The sequence below is a fragment of the Haematobia irritans genome, chromosome 1 (genome assembly GCF_050003625.1).
Source record: "Haematobia irritans isolate KBUSLIRL chromosome 1, ASM5000362v1, whole genome shotgun sequence".
In the NCBI taxonomy this organism is placed as follows: domain Eukaryota; kingdom Metazoa; phylum Arthropoda; class Insecta; order Diptera; family Muscidae; genus Haematobia; species Haematobia irritans.
In genome coordinates, this window is record NC_134397.1 from 37,481,582 (window position 1) to 37,503,779 (window position 22,198).

The 22,198-nt window shown below is 24.4% G+C and overlaps 1 protein-coding gene across 11 annotated transcripts in view; it reads left to right on the forward strand.

Moving 5' to 3' along the window:
- LOC142220611 (uncharacterized) overlaps nt 1-22,198 on the forward strand; it is a 798,617-nt gene that overhangs the window by 771,005 nt on the left and 5,414 nt on the right. For all 11 annotated transcript variants that reach the window (XR_012717895.1, XM_075289824.1, XM_075289826.1 and 8 more), the window contains one exon: nt 762-911. Coding sequence is in view for 10 of the 11 variants with exons in the window: in XM_075289824.1 (XP_075145939.1) it covers nt 762-911 (150 nt within the window). In the remaining variant the exon portion in view is untranslated. The remainder of the gene's footprint in view (nt 1-761; nt 912-22,198) is intronic.

Sequence of the window (22,198 nt, forward strand, 5' to 3'; positions counted from 1 at the left end):
TGGCTAAATATATTTATTTAATTTTAATTTTATAAAATTTAATTTTAAATAGTGCTTTTAATTCTTTTTTGATTTTAATATTACATTAAATGTTGTGTTAAAGTAAATAAAAATTGCAAAACTTTAAATTTTAAACTAATTACAAATTACGAATTTAAATTATAATTTTAATGCATTTAGGTTTAATTTAAATTTTACATTACATTTGCTTTTATGTTATATAAATTTATTTTATATTTTAATTCTATTTAAATTCTAATTTTATTTATTTTTATGCTTATTTATATTTATTTTACTTTTAGTTAAAAAAAAAAAACAAAACAAAAATAATTTTTTTATTTCATTTTTAATTAAATTTAAATTATGTAACTTTAATTCAAATTTGATTTCAATATTACATCAAATTTTATTTTAAATTAAATACAAATTCAAATTTAAACCAATTTCAAATTATGAATTTGATTTTTTTTTTAAATATAGTTTAAATTTTAACGCATTTTATTTTTAATTTTAATTTGATTTTATTTTTTTATAAACTACTTTTTTAATATAAAATTATCTTATTTTTTTATTCCAACTCTTTTGATTTTAATCTATATATATTTATTTTATTTTACTTTTACTTTTAATTTCACTATTTGATTTAGTTTTACTTTTAAACTAATTTACTTTAAATTTGTTTTTAATTTTTCTTATAAATATATTTAAAATGTTCAATTTATATTACTGAGTATCCAATTTTTCATTTTTCCCATTCTTAGCTTCTTTACTCCGGCTATCGCTACTGTAGTAGGCGTTCCATTAATTCTATGAATTTCGAGAATCCTGTCTATCGCAAAACCACCGAAGATCATTTTAGTTTGGAGAAAAATTTGCCCGTACGCATGTATCCGAGTACGGTTGATGAAGAGGTAAGCCCGTATATATTAAATGATTTTAATTATATGAAATTTTAGATAAGATATCTATAATATAAATTGTAGTATTAATATATATTATTATAGACCAGAGTAGATGTAATAAATAAAAATAATTTAGTTACTAACACTAAAACAGAAAAAAAGCCCTATTATACTAATCACTAGGAAATTGTACTGTACATATTTTCTTTAGAAATTTCAATTATTTAAAAGAAAACGCAAATCCCTTAAAAAGTAATTGTAGCTAATTCTTATAACAAAATAATTTTGATAACATAACCCCTGCACAACCCCCAAATTTTTGAATAGACCATTTAAATTTTTTTTAATAAAAAAAATGTCGGACTATTTTTACCCATATCGTGTTGTTGTTCTTTCTTCAAATTGTGTTATATTTTTTCTGCATTTTCTTCCCATTTTCTATTTTTTCTCTTTTTCCATTCTCTCTCTCTACAAAAACGGTTTTTTAGCTGCATTGCTCCCAAAGAAGACTGTTTGCGCAGTATTAAACGATTTATAAATATTTATATTAAAAAAAAATAATTCAAAGACATCAATATATATCATTTTTTGCGAAGAACCCAATACAGTTATTAACGTTTTTAAGAAAATAAAAACATATATTCCCTGCATAACAATTTTTATAAATGTTTAATGAAGAATTTTCTAAGAACTTCCCCTCTAAGAGATAATATTTAATTTTTCCCTTAGTTTACAAATTTAGGATAGAATAGTTGATAAGTTTGCGTACATATAGAAATTAATATATGTAAAATATCATTTAGAATTTTTATTATTAAATATATATTTATAATATAGAGAGGAGTTAGACTAAAATATTGATATTATAGGAATTTTATTTATTTTTTCAATATTATTGGAAATAAAAATTTGATATTTCATTATAAATAATGATAATATTATAAATTTAACACATTTCGAAAAACAAAAATGATTAGGGGTGGCGTATTAATACATTACCATGTACATTACGTATACGTCCATGGTATACACAATTAATATTACTTATACAACCATATGTACTTCGAAAATTTATTTGTGTTAGTTTTAAATTGGAAGAATTAAATCGAAGAAAATTTGCCAACAAATTTCAAACGAATTAAAAAACAAACAAAAAAACATTTTTAAGAAACTATTTTAGCTTACAACTTCGGATTGTGGGTATGGAGATTCGGCATTAACCATAATTTAATCCATAAATTAACATATTAAAAGTGAGCTCTCATAAGTAGGCACTTACCTAAAGTGAACAAAATTTAGGCGACCTTTTGAGTCTATTGCTAACACGGAGAATTAACAAAGTTAGGGCCCGACACCACAGCTCCTTTTGTCAATAATGTTCCCAAAAGCCATGTAATATGCAAAACCGTGATATACAGGTGGTGTACATACGAGCAATTTCCCTCCAGTCCTTATTTAATGGGTCATGGTTGTCCATGTTCTATAATACCCCCTACAGAACGTGGGATCTACCGTGGTGCAATGGTTAGCATGCCCGCCTTGTATACACAAGGTCGTGCGTTCGATTTCTGCTTCGACCGAACACCATAAAGTTTTTCAGCGGTGTACTATCCCACATCAGTAATGCTGGTGACATTTCTAAGGGTTTCAAAACTTCTCTAAGTGGCTTCACTGCAATGTGGAACGCCGTTCGGACTTGGCTTTAAAAAAGAGGTCCCTTGTCATTGAGCTTAACATGGAATCGGGCAGCACTCAGTGATAAGAGAGAAATTCACCAATGTGGTATCACAATGGACTGAATAGTCTAAGTGAGCCTGATACATCGGGCTGCCACCTAACCTAACCTAACATGGGATCCATATGTCATGAAGACAGGAAGGTGTCATAAATAGAGCTTTAAAGTCTATTTTTTCGCATCATCTTGTGCTGAGATTATTCGCCAAAAAATTGCCCCTTAACACAAGGTGATAGTTCATTATTTCCACAGTCCTATAGGCGATTGTTCCACTCTTATTCAAAAGTTCCACATTTTTGTCACTTTGAGTTACCATTTTAAGTTGTTTGCCTCCTTCCCTCTCATCATCATTCCGATTTAAAATAAAATAGGACTAACCCTGTGTTCATAAAGTTTATACTTTTGTACTATTTTTGGTACTTTTTATGTAAAGCATGTACCTTGGTACCCCCGCGTCACATTTAGTACATTTATGTTCATAAATGTAAACATCATCCCGTTCGACTTAGAATCTGGCCTGTGAAATCGAGTTTATACCTTTCACTTGAATATTTTTTAAATTTTTCAGTAAAAATCCAGTTCCCATTTTAGTCCAGGGCAATCGGTACATAAAAAATAAAAGTTTTCTTGCTGTGATGATTCTTATAAAAAGATACCACCAACCACATTATCCATATAGCTCTCTTTCATTACAAAAAAAAACTACACCATGGTCTTTTGGGCCTTAGAAGGTATATTGCTCTCACAAATTCGAAAAGTACCTTTTCGAATGGGATTGAACACATGCTAGTCGGATGTGGTCCATTCCAAAACGGTGGCTTCTATGTATTTACTCCAAAATTACAAATCTCTGTCTACAGTCCTACATCTAGCTCATGGTATATAAAATATCCATAATATTTTAGTTTTAATTGGCGATACAGGATCGCATTACTAAGACTCCATATTTATTCGTTTTCAAGAAAGAAAAAGTTCTCAAACTGTATACAGCATATATCAGTTCTGCCTATAAATAATGATTGTATCTATTAATATCACTTATACGTCCCACGGCCCTTGCATTAATATTAATCATACAACCAGGTATGTGTTTTCTGAAAAATAATCTAATTATTTTCCAATTACCTTTAATAATAAAGTTCCTTATCAATATTATAGTCTATCCTTTGCTATATATTTATACTTATAAATAATCACATAACACCGATATCAGTATTAACAAGAAGAAGGTCATAATATTAAGATACCATTTGCCAAAAATTTCCCCCAACGACCTACCTTGTCTCTGTCTCCCTCTCTCTCCAAAAAGCCCAAAATGAAATACGTAGTAAATATTTAAATATTTAAGTTAAGTTAATTATTAGTCATAAGGTAATAATAATTAAGTTTATTAGATTTATTATAGAATAATAAACACCCATAGACACACACACACATGCATCATCAACAACAACAAAATTATTAACAGAAAACATGACATTTCACATAAGGTTCCTTAAATTAATGATATCACAAAAATAAACATGCATATATTATTACTACAACTATAACTTAAACTCGATATATACATGCATTCACTAATATACTATAATTGCTTTAACATAAATGCAAATATATTTTATTTAATTTTGTTATTATCATCACCCAGTATAGTTTTGTTTGGTAATCAATGTGTTTTATGTTAAAATATTTATTTATGAGGATACAATAATCAATTTCGACCATAAATCAAGTGGCAGGTATTGGACTATAAATGGATAATTATATGACCTAGTTAAAATTAAACCAGAGGGTTAATTTGAGTATGAGATGGAAAAAATTTTTAATGTGTATCTAAGTACTGAAAGATAAATATTCTAGCCATACATACAGGATTTGTATTTTTTTTTTCGTGAAATTACGTTGATTTATTGTTTATTAGATGAACTTTTAATAATATTATTTGACATGGTATACATAAAATTTGATTTCTTGAAATATATCAATAAACTTTAAAATTTGTTTTGTATTTTTTTAAATGAACTTTAAAAAACCCAGCAAAAAATTTGGAATTTCTTCCTATGTTATTACTTTTAAAGTACATCCTAACATGCCCTTCTATATATGGGCTTAAGTCTCATTTCACAAGAAATTCTTTTGAATTAAGGTATAAAAATCCTTTGTTTAACGATGGTTTTCCAATAAGTTGAAAATTTAAAATGCTAAAAAATTTATTTTATGAGATTTCCATAATTTTTTGAATGAAATTGGAAATACCGAAATAGCATTGCATCTGAAGAACTAATGCGAAATCCATACAACTGATGCTTAAAACGATGACTTTCGCCCTATGGCAAACGCGGCGAAATTCTACCAAACATGATAAATTTTATACTGTTTGGTAAATTTGTAGAGTTCTTGATGTTTTGGTAGATTTTGCAAAATATTTCTCCCCAACTAAGAGGTAAATTTTTATAAAATTTCCTCTAAAAATGAAATTTGGATAAATTTTCCTATAGAAATGAAATTTTGACAAAATTTCCTATAGAAATGAAATTTTGACAAAATTTCCTATAGAAATGATTTTTTAATAAAATTTCCTATAGAAATGAAACTTTCACAAAATTTCTATAGAAATGAAATTTTCACAAAATTTCCAATAGAAATTAAATTTTGACACAATTTTCTATATAAATTAAATTTTGACTAACTTTTTTTATAGAAATAAGATTTTATTTTCTACAGAAATGAAATATTGACAAAATTTCCTAAAAAAATAAATATTGACAAAATTTCCTATAGAAATGAAATTTGACCACGTTTTCGATAGAAATTAAATATTGACCAAATTTTCGAAAGAAATAAAAATTTAACCAAATTTCCTATAGAAATGAAATTTTGACAACATTTCCTATAGAAATGAAATTTTGACAAAAATGTTTATAGAAATGAAATTAAACCAAATTTCCTATAGAAATGAAATATTGACAAAATTTCATAAAAAAAATAAATTTGGATAAAATTTCCTATAGAAATGAAATCTTGACAAAATTTCCTATAGAAATGAAATTTTCACTAATTTTCCTATAGAAAGGAAATTTTCACAAAATTTCCAATAGAAATTAAACTTTCACAAAATTTCCTATAGAAATGAAACTTTTACATAATTTCCTAGAGAAATTAAATTTTCACAAAATTTCAAATAGAAATGAAATTTTGACACAATTTTCTATATAAATTAAATTTTGACAATCTTTTTTATAGAAATCAGATTTTATTTTCTACAGAAATGAAATTTGACAAAATTTCCTATAAAAATGAAATTTTGAAAAAATTTCCTATAGAAATGAAAATTTGACCACGTTCTCGACAGAAATTAAATTTTGACCAAATTTTCGAAAGAAATGAAATTTTGACAAAATTTCCTATAGAAATGAAATTTTGGCAAATTTTTTTATAGAAATGAAATTTTGCCAAAATTTTTTATAGAAATTAAATTTTGATAAAAATGTCCTATAAAAATAAATATTTTATAAAATTTCCTATAGAAATAAAAGATTGACAAAATTTCCTATAGAAACGACATTTGGATAAAAATTTTCTATAGAAATTAAATTTTGACAAAATTTCCTATAGAAATTAAATTTTGACAAAATTTTCTTTAGAAATAAATTTTTGACATAATTTTCTATAGAAACAATTTTTTTTTTATAGAAATGAAATTTAACCAAATTTCCTATAAAAATGAAATTTTGACAAAATTTTCTTTATAAATAAATTTATGACATAAATTTCTATAGAAATGAAATTTTGACAAAATTTCCTATAGAAATGAAATTTTGACAAAATTTCCTATAGAAATGAAATTTTCACAAAATTTCCTATAGAAATGAAATTTTGACAAAAATTTCCTATAAAAATTAAATTTTGACAAAATTTCCTATAGAAATGAAAATTTGACCACGTTTTCGATAGAAATGAAATTGTGACCAAATTTGCAAAAGAAATCAAAATCTAACCAAATCTCCTATAGAAATGAAATTTTGACAAAATTTCCTATAGAAATGAAACTTACACAAAATTTCCTATAGAAATGAAACTTACACAAAATTTCCTATAGAAATGAAATTTTGACAACATTTTCTATAGAAACGAAAGTTTGACGAAATTTCCTGTAGAAATGACATTTCGATAAAATTTTCTATAGAAAATAAATTTTGACAAAATTTCCCATAGAAATTGAATTTTGACAAAATTTTCTTAAGAAATAAATTTTTGACATACATTTCTATAGAAATACATTTTTGACATACATTTCTATAGAAATACATTTTTGACATAATTTTCTATGGAAATAAAATTTTGACAAAATTTTCTTTAGAAATAGAATTTATACAAAATTTCTTTAGAAACAAAATTTTGAATTTTCGAAAGAAATGAAAGTTTGACAAAATTTCCTGTAGAAATGTCATTTTGATAAAATTTTCGATAGAAATTAAATTTTGACAAAATTTCCGATAGAAATTAAATTTTGACAAAATTTTCTTTAGAAATAAATTTTTGACATAAATTTCTATAGAAATAATTTTTTTACATAATTTTCTATTGAAATAACATTTTGACAAAATTTTCGTTAGAAATAAAATTTAGACATAATTTCTTTAAAAACAAATTTTTGACAAAATTTTCTATAGAAATGAAATTTTGACAAAATTTCCTATAGAAATTAAATTTTGACAAAATTTTCTTTGGAAATAAATTTTTGACATAAATTTCTATAGAAATAATTTTTTTACATAATTTTCTATGGAAATAACAAAATTTTCTTTGGAAATAAATTTTTGACATAAATTTCTATAGAAATATTTTTTTTACATAATTTTCTATGGAAATAATATTTTGACAAAATTTTCTTCAGAAATAACATTTTGACAAAATTTTCTTTAGAATGAAATTTTAACACAATTTTCTATAGAAATGAAATTTTGACAAAATTTCCTATATAAATCAAATTTTGACAAAATTCCATATAGAAATGAATTTTTGACGAAATTTCCTATAGAAATGAAATTTTCACAAAATTTCCTGTAGAAATGAAACTTACACAAAATTTCCTACAGAAATGAAAGTTTGACAAACTGAAATGACATTTTAATAAAATTTTCTATAGAAATGACATTTTAATAAAATTTTCTATAGAAATGAAATTTTGACAAAATTTCCTATAGAAATGAAATTGTGACAAAATTTCCTATAGAATTGAAATTTTGACAAAATTTCCTATAGAAATGAAATTTTCACAAAATTTTCTATAGAAATTAAATTTTGAAAAAATTTCCTATAGAAATTAAATTTTGACAAACTTTTCTTTAGAAATAAATTTTTGACATAACATTCTATAGAAATAAATTTTTGACATAATTTTCTATGAAAATAATATTTTGACAAAATTTTCTTTAGAAATATCATTTTGACAAAATTTTCTTTAGAAATGACATTTAGACAAAATTTCTTTAGAAACAAAATTTTGAAAAAATATTCTATAGGAATGAAATTTTGACAAAATTTTCTTTAGAAATAAATTTTTGACATAATTTTGTATAGAAATAAATGTTTGACATAATTTTCTATGGAAATTAAATTTTGACAAAATTTCCTATAGAAATGAAACACAATTTTCTATAGAAATGAAATTTTGACAAAATTTCTTTAGAAACAAAATTTCCTATAGAAATGACATTTTGACAAAATTTTCTTTAAAAATTTCCACTCAGTATAGACAAAGTAAATGCAAGTCATTTTTTTAGAAAAAAAAAAAAACTATTAAAATCATCGCTAATGTACTGAACCGAACGTTTTATCTTTGCTTTAATATTAGACAAGTTTCCAAGTAATTGAAATTGAACAGGTTACGTATAAATAATATTAATATAAACGTATGATGATTAATATTACGTATACGTTATATAGTAATTTCCATACACAAGAGGGGGGTAGCATCTCGAAAAATATTTTTTAAAGTTTCTCCTATTCCCAAAGGCTCTTTCAGAATGTCTTAAAATTTAAACTTTTTTCCATCTCATCTTATATACTCTACTGGATGTATATCATAGATAAACACACTCTTACACATACAAGCTTATCACATACTCAACTCTTCCCCAAAATACTCCAAATGATTTCCAAATCCTTCTTTCGAATAAACCTATGACAGACACATCATTACGACTGATTACTAATCAATATACACACATTCTCCTTTTGTCCTTCATTTGTAATAAATATTGTGATAATTAACTTCAATAACTAATAATTCGATATTACTAAAGAAATTTTACCCTTTTTGACAAACAATCTAATGCTAACCTTTGAACTTAATTTTTGTGGAATTTGTTAAAACTATACAATTTCTATTTTATCTGTATGAGACAAAATAATTTTTAGTTTTTCTTTTGTCAATGCAAAAGACCAACTAAAATTCAATTGTCAACAATATTAAATTGTATGATTAACAATGGCACAAAAAAAGTTTATGGATTGAAATGTTAAACATGCTCAATGGTAAGTAATGCAAAAATCAAATATATTCATATGAATAAACATTTATAAAATTGAAGCAAAATTCTGAATGACGACAAGTTGGAAAAGTTTTTGTTGTTGTTAGTTTTACTCTCCATAACTTAATCAAATTAAAATACAATACCGTTATATGGTGCGTATGAATAACTTTAAACTTAAATTAAACTATAAAAAATAGTTTCTGTACTTTAGGGTATATGTAATTGAGGGAAAATTTCGGTTTTGTTAATTTTTGTTAAATACATGAGGAAACTTGTAATGTAAATTATAAATACATATAATATTTTAAATAAATCATAAAACAATTTAATTAAAATCTCGATTAAAATCATAAATATTTCATAAGATTAATTATATGATTTAACGGTTAAACTATTTAGAAAATCACCCTTTGCATTTTTTCAATAGGGTTTGATTAATACAGTTTTGAAGGCATAGGGAGCGTATGACTATTATTAAATAAAAAAACTGAAAAAAAAGTCTTGCGATGTTTAGTATTGTTATCAAATTTTTGTTTATTAAAAATATTCGTACAACTCGCCAATATTTCCCACTGATAAGTCTAAGAGACTTTTTGAACCTTTTATATTTTGGGTAAGTGGATCGTATACGTAATTTAAATTAATTTACATACGGATTATATGACGTTTTACTAGAATTTTCTTGGGAATATCTTTCTTAGTATTGATATTGAATATTTCATATATTAAAAGTATTCCTAAAAACTCATCAATGATGCCCATTGAAAACCCTAAGAAACATTTTAAACCTTTCACATTTTGTAGACATGGATCGTATACGTATTTTGAATTAAATTAAAATTATTCATACGACATATAGGACTTTATACTAGAAATTTCTTGGAAATATCTTTATAATAGTTTTAATATTGAATATTCCATTTATTTAAAATATTCCTAAAAAACTGTCAATGTTGCCCATTAATACACAGAAAAAATCACGAAAATTTTTCCAATTAAAATCTTAATTGAATTTTAAAAAATATTCAATTAAAAATTTCATTGATTCAACAAATTTTTTAATTGAAACAAAAATTAATCACAAAAATTAATAGTATCAATTAATTTTTTTTTTAATTGAATCATTAATTATTTTTTTAATTGACTTTCAATTAATTTTTTAATTGATACTATCGTTCCTGTGATTGAAAACATTTTAATTAAAAAATTAATTGGATCAATTAATTTCGTGATTGAATCAAAAACTATTTTTTTTGTGTGTAACTCTTAACAGACTTTGGATCGTATACGTTTTGTAAATTAAATTAAAATTATTCATACGACATATAGAACTTTATACCAGAATTTTCTTGGAAATATATAAAGAAGTTATATACAAATAATTATAAAAGTATGAAATATGTTACAAAGCCTTTATGTGATTAACACAATTGGAAGGTTTTTTTCTGTAATAAGATATGTGTATGTTTCAAATGAAACTCATTTAAAAACTTAGTCGTTCAGAGTTTTGCTAACAATTTAAAAAAATTTATTTTTTTTTTGTATTTTAATGTTTCTTTAAATTCAATATTTTTTGTTTGATATTTTTTTTTATTATATAAAATTTAGTGATTAAAAATCTTAAATAATATTATGAAAAATCATGATATTAAATCGTTACCCGATAGCTTGAACCTTAAGTAAAAGCACTTTCATGTCTGAAAATTACACCGGGACTAACCCTATATAGCTTCCAGCAGTATACGAATGATAAGGCTATGCTTCCTCTATAAATTGAATAATATCTAATAAAAAAATAGGAATTTTACGATATTCAAGAAGATTTAAATATTCACTATGGGAAATTGGTGAAATTTGCCACTGACTGACCTATTATGAAATTTTAATACAATTTTTTAATTAGTATAATTTATTAATTTACCGAATTATAATTATTGATTGCTTAACATATACCAAAAGTTGTTCCTTTCTGGTGTGATTGGGATGTTAAAAATGAAGCAGGTTCTTAAGAAGTTGTCCTAAATTGGTTTGTGAGGTCCTGTCTAATCTACCCCAGAACGTGCCCTTTGGAATGAGTCAAAGTGGTGTAATAAGTGTAAATTTACCACGCAAATGAAAAAGCCCTGTTTAAATGATCGGTCTCTTCCCTACATTTTGACTAGAACTCGGGCCATATACATCATTGACTATACTTGTAGCAGCCTTGAGTTTGACCTATTTCGGTAGGTAATTTGGATGACAAATTAAATGAGATTTTGGAATTGAATAAACACCGATTTTACCAGGCATTGGGAATAGGTCTAATCTACCTCTTGTCTTTAGATTTTGTTTTGTTGTTGTTTTGCCTAATACTCTGACTAAAAAGATGTTTATAATTTAAATGCGAAAAACTCAAAAACTACTATCTACCAAAAATCGGAATGTTGGTGCAGCGCAAAAGGCCAGGGCCATTTGAATTTAAAATTCTCATAAAAAATAAATGTTACGATCAGAAGATCCACATATATTTTGGATAGCACATTCAATAAAATGTCCTAGCAAAAAATTTTGAAGTTCCTCAAAAGTCATTATTTTTAATGTACACCCCAAAGGCTTAAATTTCACTTCAAGAGAAATTCTTTTGAGGCATTATATAAAAATCCTTCGTAGTACACAGTTGTGGCAATAAATTCAAATTTTAAAAATTTTACTGTATATAAAACAAAGTAAGGGCAAATAAGCTAATGGACGTTTTCAAAAATAAAGAGGGTATCGGACACGGTTGCCACAGTTGGTAGAATTCTACCAAAAAAGATCGATCTTTTATTGTTTGGTAGATTATAAAATTCTTGAAGTTTTGTTAGATTTTCCTCTCCAACTATGAGGTACCTACATTTTCTATTATAATAAAATTTTTGCAAAATTTCTATAAAAATAAAATGTTGATAAAATTTCTATAAAAATAAAATTTTGACAAAATTTTCTATAAAAATCAAATTAAAACAAAATTTTCTATAAATTTTGAAGAAATTTTCTATATAAATAAAATTTTGACAAAATTTTCTATATAAATAAAATTTTGACAAAATTTTCCGTAGAAATAAAATTTTGATAAAATTTTCCATAGAAATAAAATTTGGACTAAATTGTCTATAGAAATAAAATTTCCACAAAGTGATCTATAAAAATAAAATTTGGACAAAAATTTCTATAGAAAAAACATTTTGACAAAATTTTCTATAGAAATAAAATTTTGACAAAAATTTCTATAGAAATAAAATTTTGACAAAATTTTCTATAGGTATAAAATTTTGACAAAATTTTCTATAGAAATAAAATTTTGACAAAATTTTCTATAGAAATAAAATTTTGAAAAATTTTTCTATAGAAATAAAATTTTGACAAAATTTTCTTAGGAAATAAAATTTGAACTAAATTGTCTATAGAAATAAAATTTAGACAAAATTTTCTATAGAAATAAAATCTTGACAAAATTTTCTATAGAAAAAAAATTTGAAAAAAATTTCTATGGATATAAAATTTGGACTAAATTGTTTATAGAAATAACATTTTGACAAAATTTTCTATAGAAATACAATTTTGACAAAACTTTCTATAGAAATAAGATTTTGACAAAATTTTCTATTGAAATACAATTTTGACGAACATTTCTATAGAAATAAAATTGTGATAAAAGTTTCTATTAAAATAAAATTTTCTATAGAAATAAAATTTTGGTAACATTTTCTATAGAAATAAAATTTTGCGAACATTTTCTATAGCAATAAAATTTTGTGAAATTTATTTATAGAAATAAACTTTTGACAAAATTTTCTATAGCATTGAAATGTTGACGAATATTTCTATAGAAATAAAATGTTGATAAAAGTTTCTATAGAAATAAAATTTTGACAAAATTTTCTATAGAAATAAAATTTGGCAAAATTTTCTATAGAAATAAAATTTGGACTAAATTTTCTATAGAAATCAAATTTAGACAAAGTTGTCTATAGAAATAAAATGTTGATAAAATTTTCCTTAGAAATAAAATTTGGACTAAATTGTCTATAGAAATAAAATTTTGAAAAATTTTTCTATAGAAATAAAATTTTGACAAAATTTTCTTAGGAAATAAAATTTGGACTAAATTGTCTATAGAAATAAAATTTTCACAAAATTTTCTATAGAAATAAAATTTGGACAAAAATTTCTATAGAAAAACATTTTGACAAAATTTTCTATTGAAATAAAATTTTGAAAAAATTTTCTATAGAAATAAAATTTTGACAAAATTTTCTATAGATATAAAATTTTGACAAAATTTTCTATAGAAATAAAATTTTGACAAAATTTTCTATAGAAATAAACTTTTGACAAAATTTTCTATAGAAATAAAATCTTGGTAGATTATTTTTGGCTCGAGTGGCAACCATGATTATGAACCGAATAAAATTTGAACAAAATTTTCTATAGAAATAAAATTTTCACAATGATGAAAATTTTATTATGAACCGAATAAAATTTTAACAAAATTTTCTCTAGAAATAAAATTTTGACAAAATTTTCTATAGAAATAAAATTTTGACAAAATTTTCTATAGAAATAAAATTTTGGTAGACTATTTTTGGCTCTAGTGGCAACCATGATTATGAACCGATATGGACCAGTTTTTGTGTGATTGGACCAATTTTGGTATGGTTGTTAGCGACCACATACTAACACCACGTTCCTAATTTGAACCGGATCGGATGAATTTTGCTCCTCCAAGAGGCTCCGGAGGTCAAATCTGGAGAACGTTTCATATGGGGGCTATATATAATTATGGACCGATATGGACCAATTCTGGCACGCTTGTTAAAGATCATATACTAACACCATGTTCCAAATTACAACCGGATTGGATGAAATTTGCTTCTCTTGGAGACTTCGCAAGCCAAATCTGGGGATCGGTTTATATGGGGGCTATATATAATTATGAACCGATGTGGACCAATTTTTGCATGGTTGTTAGAGACCATATACCAACACCATGTACCAAATTTCAGCCGGATCGGATGCAATTAGCTTCTCTTTGAGGCTTCGCAAGCCAAATCTGGGGATCGGTTTATATGGGGGCTATATATAATTATGGACCGGTGTGGACCAATTTTTGCATGATTGTTAGAGACCATATACCAACACCATGTATCAAATTTCAGCCGGATCGGATGAAATTTGCTTCTCTTAGAGGCTCCACAAGCCAAATCTGGGGATCGGTTTATATGGGGGCTATATATAATTAAGGACCGATATGGACCAATTTTTGCATGGTTGTTAGAGACCATATACCAACATCATGTACCAAATTTCAGCCGGATCGGATGAAATTTTCTTCTCTTTGAGGCTCCACAAGCCAAATCTGAGGGTCCCTTTATATGGGGGCTATACGTAAAAGTGGACCGATATGGCCCATTTTCAATACCATCCGACCTACATCGATAACAACTACTTGTGCCAAGTTTCAAGTCGATAGCTTGTTTCGTTCGGAAGTTAGCGTGATTTCATCAGACGGACGGACGGACGGACGGACGGACATGCTTAGATCGACTCAGAATTTCACCGCGACCCAGAATATATATACTTTATGGGGTCTTAGAGCAATATTTCGATGTGTTACAAACGGAATGACAAAGTTAATATACCCCCATCCTATGATGGAGGGTATAAAAATCAAAAACAACAAACGTACATGAAATAAAATTTTGACAAAATTTTCTATAGAAATAAATTTTTGCGAAAATGTTCTATATTTCAATATATTCTATAATTTTGCAAAATAAGATTTATTGTTTGGTAGATTGTTTTGGGCTCGAATAGCAACCGTGGTAGCGGTCCATTTCCCGGTAGATAACATATTTGCGATATTTGCTTGTATTATGCGAAACGTATTTATATAGAGACATAAGTCGAAACAAATAATATTATTTTTATTTTTCCCCTAATTTTTTAAAATTAAATTCGCAATACTGAAATATTATCTGAAGAACTAATGAGAAATCAATGGTCTGAAAGCTTAAAAAGATGACTTTATCCCTATGACTAGCCCATGCAAAAAAATAATTTTTTGGCTACACTTTTTACTGGATTTTTAAAGGAATATAAACATAAAGTCTAGAGTCTAAAAATTATTTTGGTCTACTTCTATATTTAGCTTTTTTTTCACACAAATTTTATAGGTAGTTTGTTATAAAAAAAATTAAAATTAAAATGAAATGGCCAGGGCCAACCAAACAAACAAATGCTACACGCTCACAAAAAATCGCTTCTGTAACATATACTCCCAAACATATTTTGCTTCAAGCATATACATTTTTGGGTATTGCCCAAACATTTATATGTTTGATCTCTTCCAATATATAATATGTTTGAAAGCATATTGGTCTAAAAAAATATATGTTTGGGTAGTCAATTTCCAAACATTTTGTATTTTTGCATCCAAATTCAATAATGTTGTCTTCCAAAAAACAATATGTTATTATGTGACCATATAATATGTTTGGAAGCATTTTGCACCCAAAAATATTATATGCTTAAAAAAATTCTCCCAAACAATATTGTGCTCAAAATTTTATTTATTTATTTATATATTTACAATCATAATGAATTATGAAAATAAACAGGTAATATAGGTGCTAACAACATAGGTTTTCGACCTAAATGCTCAAAATTTTGTTTCTGCCCAATTGTATATTCCCCCACATCTTTCTCACTTCCACGAGATTTTTTAGTTCTTAGCACCTTTTTCTGTAATACAAACATTGTAGAATAAATTATTCAATTTTATGATTTTTTTTATTTTAATTTTACCTTTTGCCGGACGGGGATTCGAACAGCAGACCACACAGTTTGTAAGGATCAAAGAAGTAGCTGATCAATTGCCCAAGGAAAAATAAAATATTAATTTTGTAATAACAAGCAACAACCACCAACTTAATTCAAAATCGCTCCCTGTTAAATTGCGCTCCAAGCTACTAAACACATATATGTTTATAGGCTATTTCTAAATTAATATATGTTTGCATCCAAGCATATTATATTTACAAACATTTTATGTCCCAAACATAATATGTTCTAACATATTAACATATATGTCCCAAACATGTTATGCTAGTTTATGAACATTATATGCTTGCACTCAAAAATATTGTGTTTAAAAATTTGTGTTCCAAACATATAATGTTTATAGCCAAACATATGAAAAACAGTCTTTTTCAACCGTGTACATTCCCCTTCTATGACCTCAATTATAAACATTTTAAAATTGACTGTATTCGGAAAAATTAAATTTAAAATAACCAATATAGCTTTAAGTTGTATGTAAACATTTTTCATTAAATTTCGAAGAGCAATGTAAACTGTTTTTTAAATAATTCATTTCACACCATTTAACCTTAGACCTTTTGGGGTCCACTATATGAGTGCATTTTCATATGTGTATCATAAATAAATATAGTATGCCCTCCACATAATGTCAGTATCAAGCACCAATTATAATGATAAATCCAAATACAATCCTATGGTAAACTTATGTCAATATAATAATAATGGTGATGAATGGTAAATAATGAGGCAAATTGTAAATACCACTGATGAAAAATATGTTTAACCATATGCATACGTTGAACGCAATATAATTTCCATGTTGCACAATGTTTATACAATAATTCGAAAAATGAATGAAAGGAAGACACCAGCAAACAACCAGAAAACAATAACAATAATTGGACGGGACAAAAATAACAAATGTAAATTAATGGTATTGTTATAGGTCATACAATTTAAATATTACAAATATTTCTCATGTTGATTTTACACTTAAACCAGATAAACTCATTTCGTGTATTAATATTTAACAAGGTTAATAAAAAACGAAAACAAAAATAAAAATAAATTGGAGAAAAAATATTACAATATTCAATTTTAAAGTGACACTATACATATATTTCTCAATAAAGTCCTTGAAATAATATATGATATAAACTCCCTTTGAATTTACCATGAGTATGGAGTAATTTAATATTTCAATCTGTATTACTCATACGCAACCCTCTCATTATAAATTAAATTATGTTTGTAATGAGCAACTATATTGATTTCAGTGATTGTGGAAGAGAGTTTTTCCAACTGCTACTACTACTGTGTAATAGTGTATTATTATAAGTTAGTGAATACATTTGTATCGCTAGAAGCGAGATAGGAAAGAGCTAGTACTTGAGTCAATTTCAATGTAACCGTATACAAAGTGATAGCGATTCATTTTGTCTTGATATTTAGTCAAATTAGGTATATTTGCTTATATGGTCACAGGGTCTACAATTCAATTCCTATTCAATTTTAATAAAAATTATATTCTCGACATATTTTTATTGATCCTAACAAACTTTTAATTTAAATATACACGAATAAAATATACCCTGCCCCAGTTTGTAGATCTACATTTCGATACCATTTCAAATCATTCAAATTTGTTGAGTGCTATATATTTAAATCTGACCCGATTTGGACACAATTTCGTTAGACTTCTACATAATCTCTAGACTTAAAATTTAAATAGGCTAATGCCTTGAAGCGGAGCACAATGTTTATAAAAAATGGAAATATTTAAATCTAAAGCCATTTTTAGGCAACACAGAAAAAAAATTTCGCGAAAAATTTTCCAATTAAAATCTTAATTGAAAAATATCCAATTAAAATTTAATTGATTCAACAATTTTTTTAATTGGAACAAAAATTAACAGTACCAATTAATTTTTTAATTGAGTTTCAATTAATTTTTTAAATTGATACTATCATTTCTGTGATTGAAGACATTTAAATTAATAATTAATTGTATCAATTAATTTCGTGATTGAAGACAACAAATATTTTTTGTGTGAACTTCGTAAAATTACATTTATGATTTATCGGCCAATAGATATGTATTATTTTTATAGAAAACTTTGACTTAGCAGTGGCCATTTTTACCCAAATCGTCCGAATCTAAACAGATTTTGGTCAAATTTTGCACACATTTCTAAAATGTTGATTGTAATCTCTGTGCAAAATTTCAAGTAAATCAGAGTGAACTTTTGAACTACGGTGGTCATATGAGTCTACATCGTGCGAATGATATATATTGGAGCTATATCTAAATCTGGGTAAATCGCAGTGAAAATATCGCCTCTGTGGTCAAAGGAGTCTAAATCGGGTGAAAGGTATATATGGGATATGTAGAATTTGGCATGCATAGCCAGAATTTTAGTTCTACTCCCTGTTAAAATTTTCAGGTAAATCGGAGTCACACTATGGCCTCTGCGATCATAGGAGTCTAAATCGAGCGAAAGAATTATTCGGGAGCTATATCTAAATCTGAACCGATTTCAACCAAATTTTGCATACATAGTCTGAATTTTAGTTCTATTCCCTGTGCAAAATTTCGTATACATCGAAGTAAACCTCTGGCTTGTGGCGAAATATAAGCGAATATCGGGCGAAAGATATAACATATATATGGGTGCTATATCTAAATCTGAACCGATTTCTTCCAAAATCAATAGTTCTATTCTGACCCAAAGTTCATTCTTATGTCAAATTTGAATAAAACTGTGACCTAGGCTTTGATCACAAAAATGTATTCACAGACCGACGGACATAGATAGATCGACAAAGGGGCCAAACCTGAGAGTTATTGGGCTCAAATTTAATTTAAGTCCGATAGTATATCATTTTTTTATAAGAAAACTAAATTATTGCGATTTGCGAATTTGCCATAATTGGTAGAATTCTTGATGTCTTGGTAGATTTTTCTCAATCTTTTATAGAAATACTGTTCTATAGAAATAAAATTCTGACAAATTTTTCTGTAGAAAACTAAATTCTTGCGATTGGCGAATTTGCCATAATTGGTAGAATTCTTGATGTCTTGGTAGATTTTTCTCAAACTTTTACAGAAATAAGGTTCTATAGAAATAAAATGTTGACCAAATTTTCTTTAGAAATAAAATTTTGACACAATTTTCTATAGAAATACAATTTTGACAAAATTTTCTATAGAAATAAAATTTTGACAAAATTTTATATAGTAACAAAATTTTGACAAAATTTTCTATAGTAATACAATTTTGGCATATTTTCCTATATAATAAAGTTTTGACAAATTTTTCTATAGAAACAAAATTTTGACAAAATGTTCTATGGAAATAAAATTTTTACAATATTTTTTATAGAAATAAAATTTTCACAAAATTTTCAGCAGAACAACATGTTGACAAATATTTGTAAGGATATAAAATTTTGATAAAACTTTCTATTGAAATTGAGTTTTGACAAAATTTTCTATATAAATAAAAATTTTACAAAATTTTCTATAGAAATAAAATTTTGATAAATTTTTCTATATAAATAAAGTTTTGACAAATTTCTCTATATATAAGTAAATTTTTTATATAAATAAAGTATTGACAAAATTTTCTGACGAATTTTTCTATAAAAATAAAATTTGACAAAATTTTCTATAGAAATAAAATTTTGACAAAATTTTCTATAGTAATAAAATTTTGGCATATTTTCCTATATAATAAAGTTTTGATAAATTTTTCTATAGAAACAAAAATTTGACAAAATTTTCAATAGAAATAAACCTTTTACAATATTTTTTATAGAAATAAAATTTTCACAAAATTTTCTGCAGAGCAAAAATTTTGACAAAGTTTTGTAAGGAAATAAAATTTTGATAAAACTTTCTATTGAAATAAAGTTTTGACAAAATTTTCTATAGAAATAAACTTTTTCAAAATTTTCTCTAGAAATAAAAATTTTACAAAATTTTCTATAGAAATAAAATTTTGACAAATTTTTCTATATAAATAAAGTTTTGACAAATTTTTCTATATAAATAAAATTTTAACAAAATTTTTTATATAAATAGAGTATTGGCAAAGTTTTCTATAAAAATAAAATTTTGACAAAATTTTCTATAGAAATAAAATTTTCTATAGAAATAAAATTTTGATAAAATTATCTATAGAAATACAATTTTGACAAAATTTTCTATAGAAATAAAATTTTGACAAAATTGTCTATAGAAATACAATTTTGACAAATTTTCTATAGAAAAAAAATTTTGACAAGTTTTTCTATATAAAGTTTTGACAAAATTTTCTATATAAATAAAGTATTGACAAATTTTTCTATAGAAATAAAATCTTAACAAATTGTTCTATAGAAATAAAATTTTGACAAGTTTTTCTATATAAAGTTTTGACAAATTTTTCTATATAAATAAAGTATTGACAAATTTTTCTATAAAAATTAAATCTTGACAAATTGTTCTATAGGAATACAATTTTGACAAAATTTTCTATAGAAAAAAAATTTCACTAAATTTTCTACAGAACTAAAATTTAGACAAAATTTTGTAAGGAAATAACATTTTCTATTGAAATAAAATTTTGACAAAATTTTCTATAGACATAAAATATTGATAAAATTTTCTATAGAAATAAAATTTTGACAAAATTTTCTATAGAAATAAAATGTTTACAAAATTTTCTATAGAAACAAACTTTTGACAAATTTTTCTACATAATTAAAGTTTTGACAAATTTTTCTATATAAATAAAGTATTGACAAATTTTTCTATATTAATAAAGTATTGACAATTTTTTCTATAGAAATAAAATCTTGACAAATTTTTCTATAGAATTAAAATTTTGACAAAATTTTCTATAGAAATAAAATTTTGCAATTTTTTCTATATAAATAAAGTTTTGACAAAATTTTCTATATAAATAAAGTATTGACAAATTTGTCTATAGATATACAATTTTGACAAAATTTTCTATAGAAATAACATTTTTACAAAATTTTCTATAGAAACAAAATTTTGACAAAATTTTCTATAGAAATAAAATTTTGACAAAATTTTCTATAGAAATAAAATTTAGACAACATTTTCTATAGAAATAAAATTTTGACAAATTTTTCTATAGAAATAAAATTTTGACACAAATTTCTACAGGAATAAAATTTTGACAAAATTTTCTATAGAAATAAAATTTTCTATAGAAATAAAATTTTGATAAAATTATCTATAGAAATACAATTTTGACAAAATTTTCTATAGAAATAAAATTTTGACAAATTTTTCTATAGAAATAAAATTTTGACACAATTTTCTACAGGAATAAAATTTTAACAAAATTTTCTGTAGAAATAAAAAATTTTCTGACGAATTTTTCTATAAAAATAAAATTTGACAAAATTTTCTATAGAAATAAAATTTTGACAAAATTTTCTATAGTAATAAAATTTTGGCATATTTTCCTATATAATAAAGTTTTGATAAATTTTTCTATAGAAACAAAAATTTGACAAAATTTTCAATAGAAATAAAACTTTTACAATATTTTTTATAGAAATAAAATTTTCACAAAATTTTCTGCAGAGCAAAAATTTTGACAAAGTTTTGTAAGGAAATAAAATTTTGATAAAACTTTCTATTGAAATAAAGTTTTGACAAAATTTTCTATAGAAATAAACTTTTTCAAAATTTTCTCTAGAAATAAAAATTTTACAAAATTTTCTATAGAAATAAAATTTTGACAAATTTTTCTATATAAATAAAGTTTTGACAAATTTTTCTATATAAATAAAATTTTAACAAAATTTTTTATATAAATAGAGTATTGGCAAAGTTTTCTATAAAAATAAAATTTTGACAAAATTTTCTATAGAAATAAAATTTTCTATAGAAATAAAATTTTGATAAAATTATCTATAGAAATACAATTTTGACAAAATTTTCTATAGAAATAAAATTTTGACAAAATTGTCTATAGAAATACAATTTTGACAAATTTTCTATAGAAATAAAATTTTGACAAGTTTTTCTATATAAAGTTTTGACAAAATTTTCTATATAAATAAAGTATTGACAAATTTTTCTATAGAAATAAAATCTTAACAAATTGTTCTATAGAAATAAAATTTTGACAAGTTTTTCTATATAAAGTTTTGACAAATTT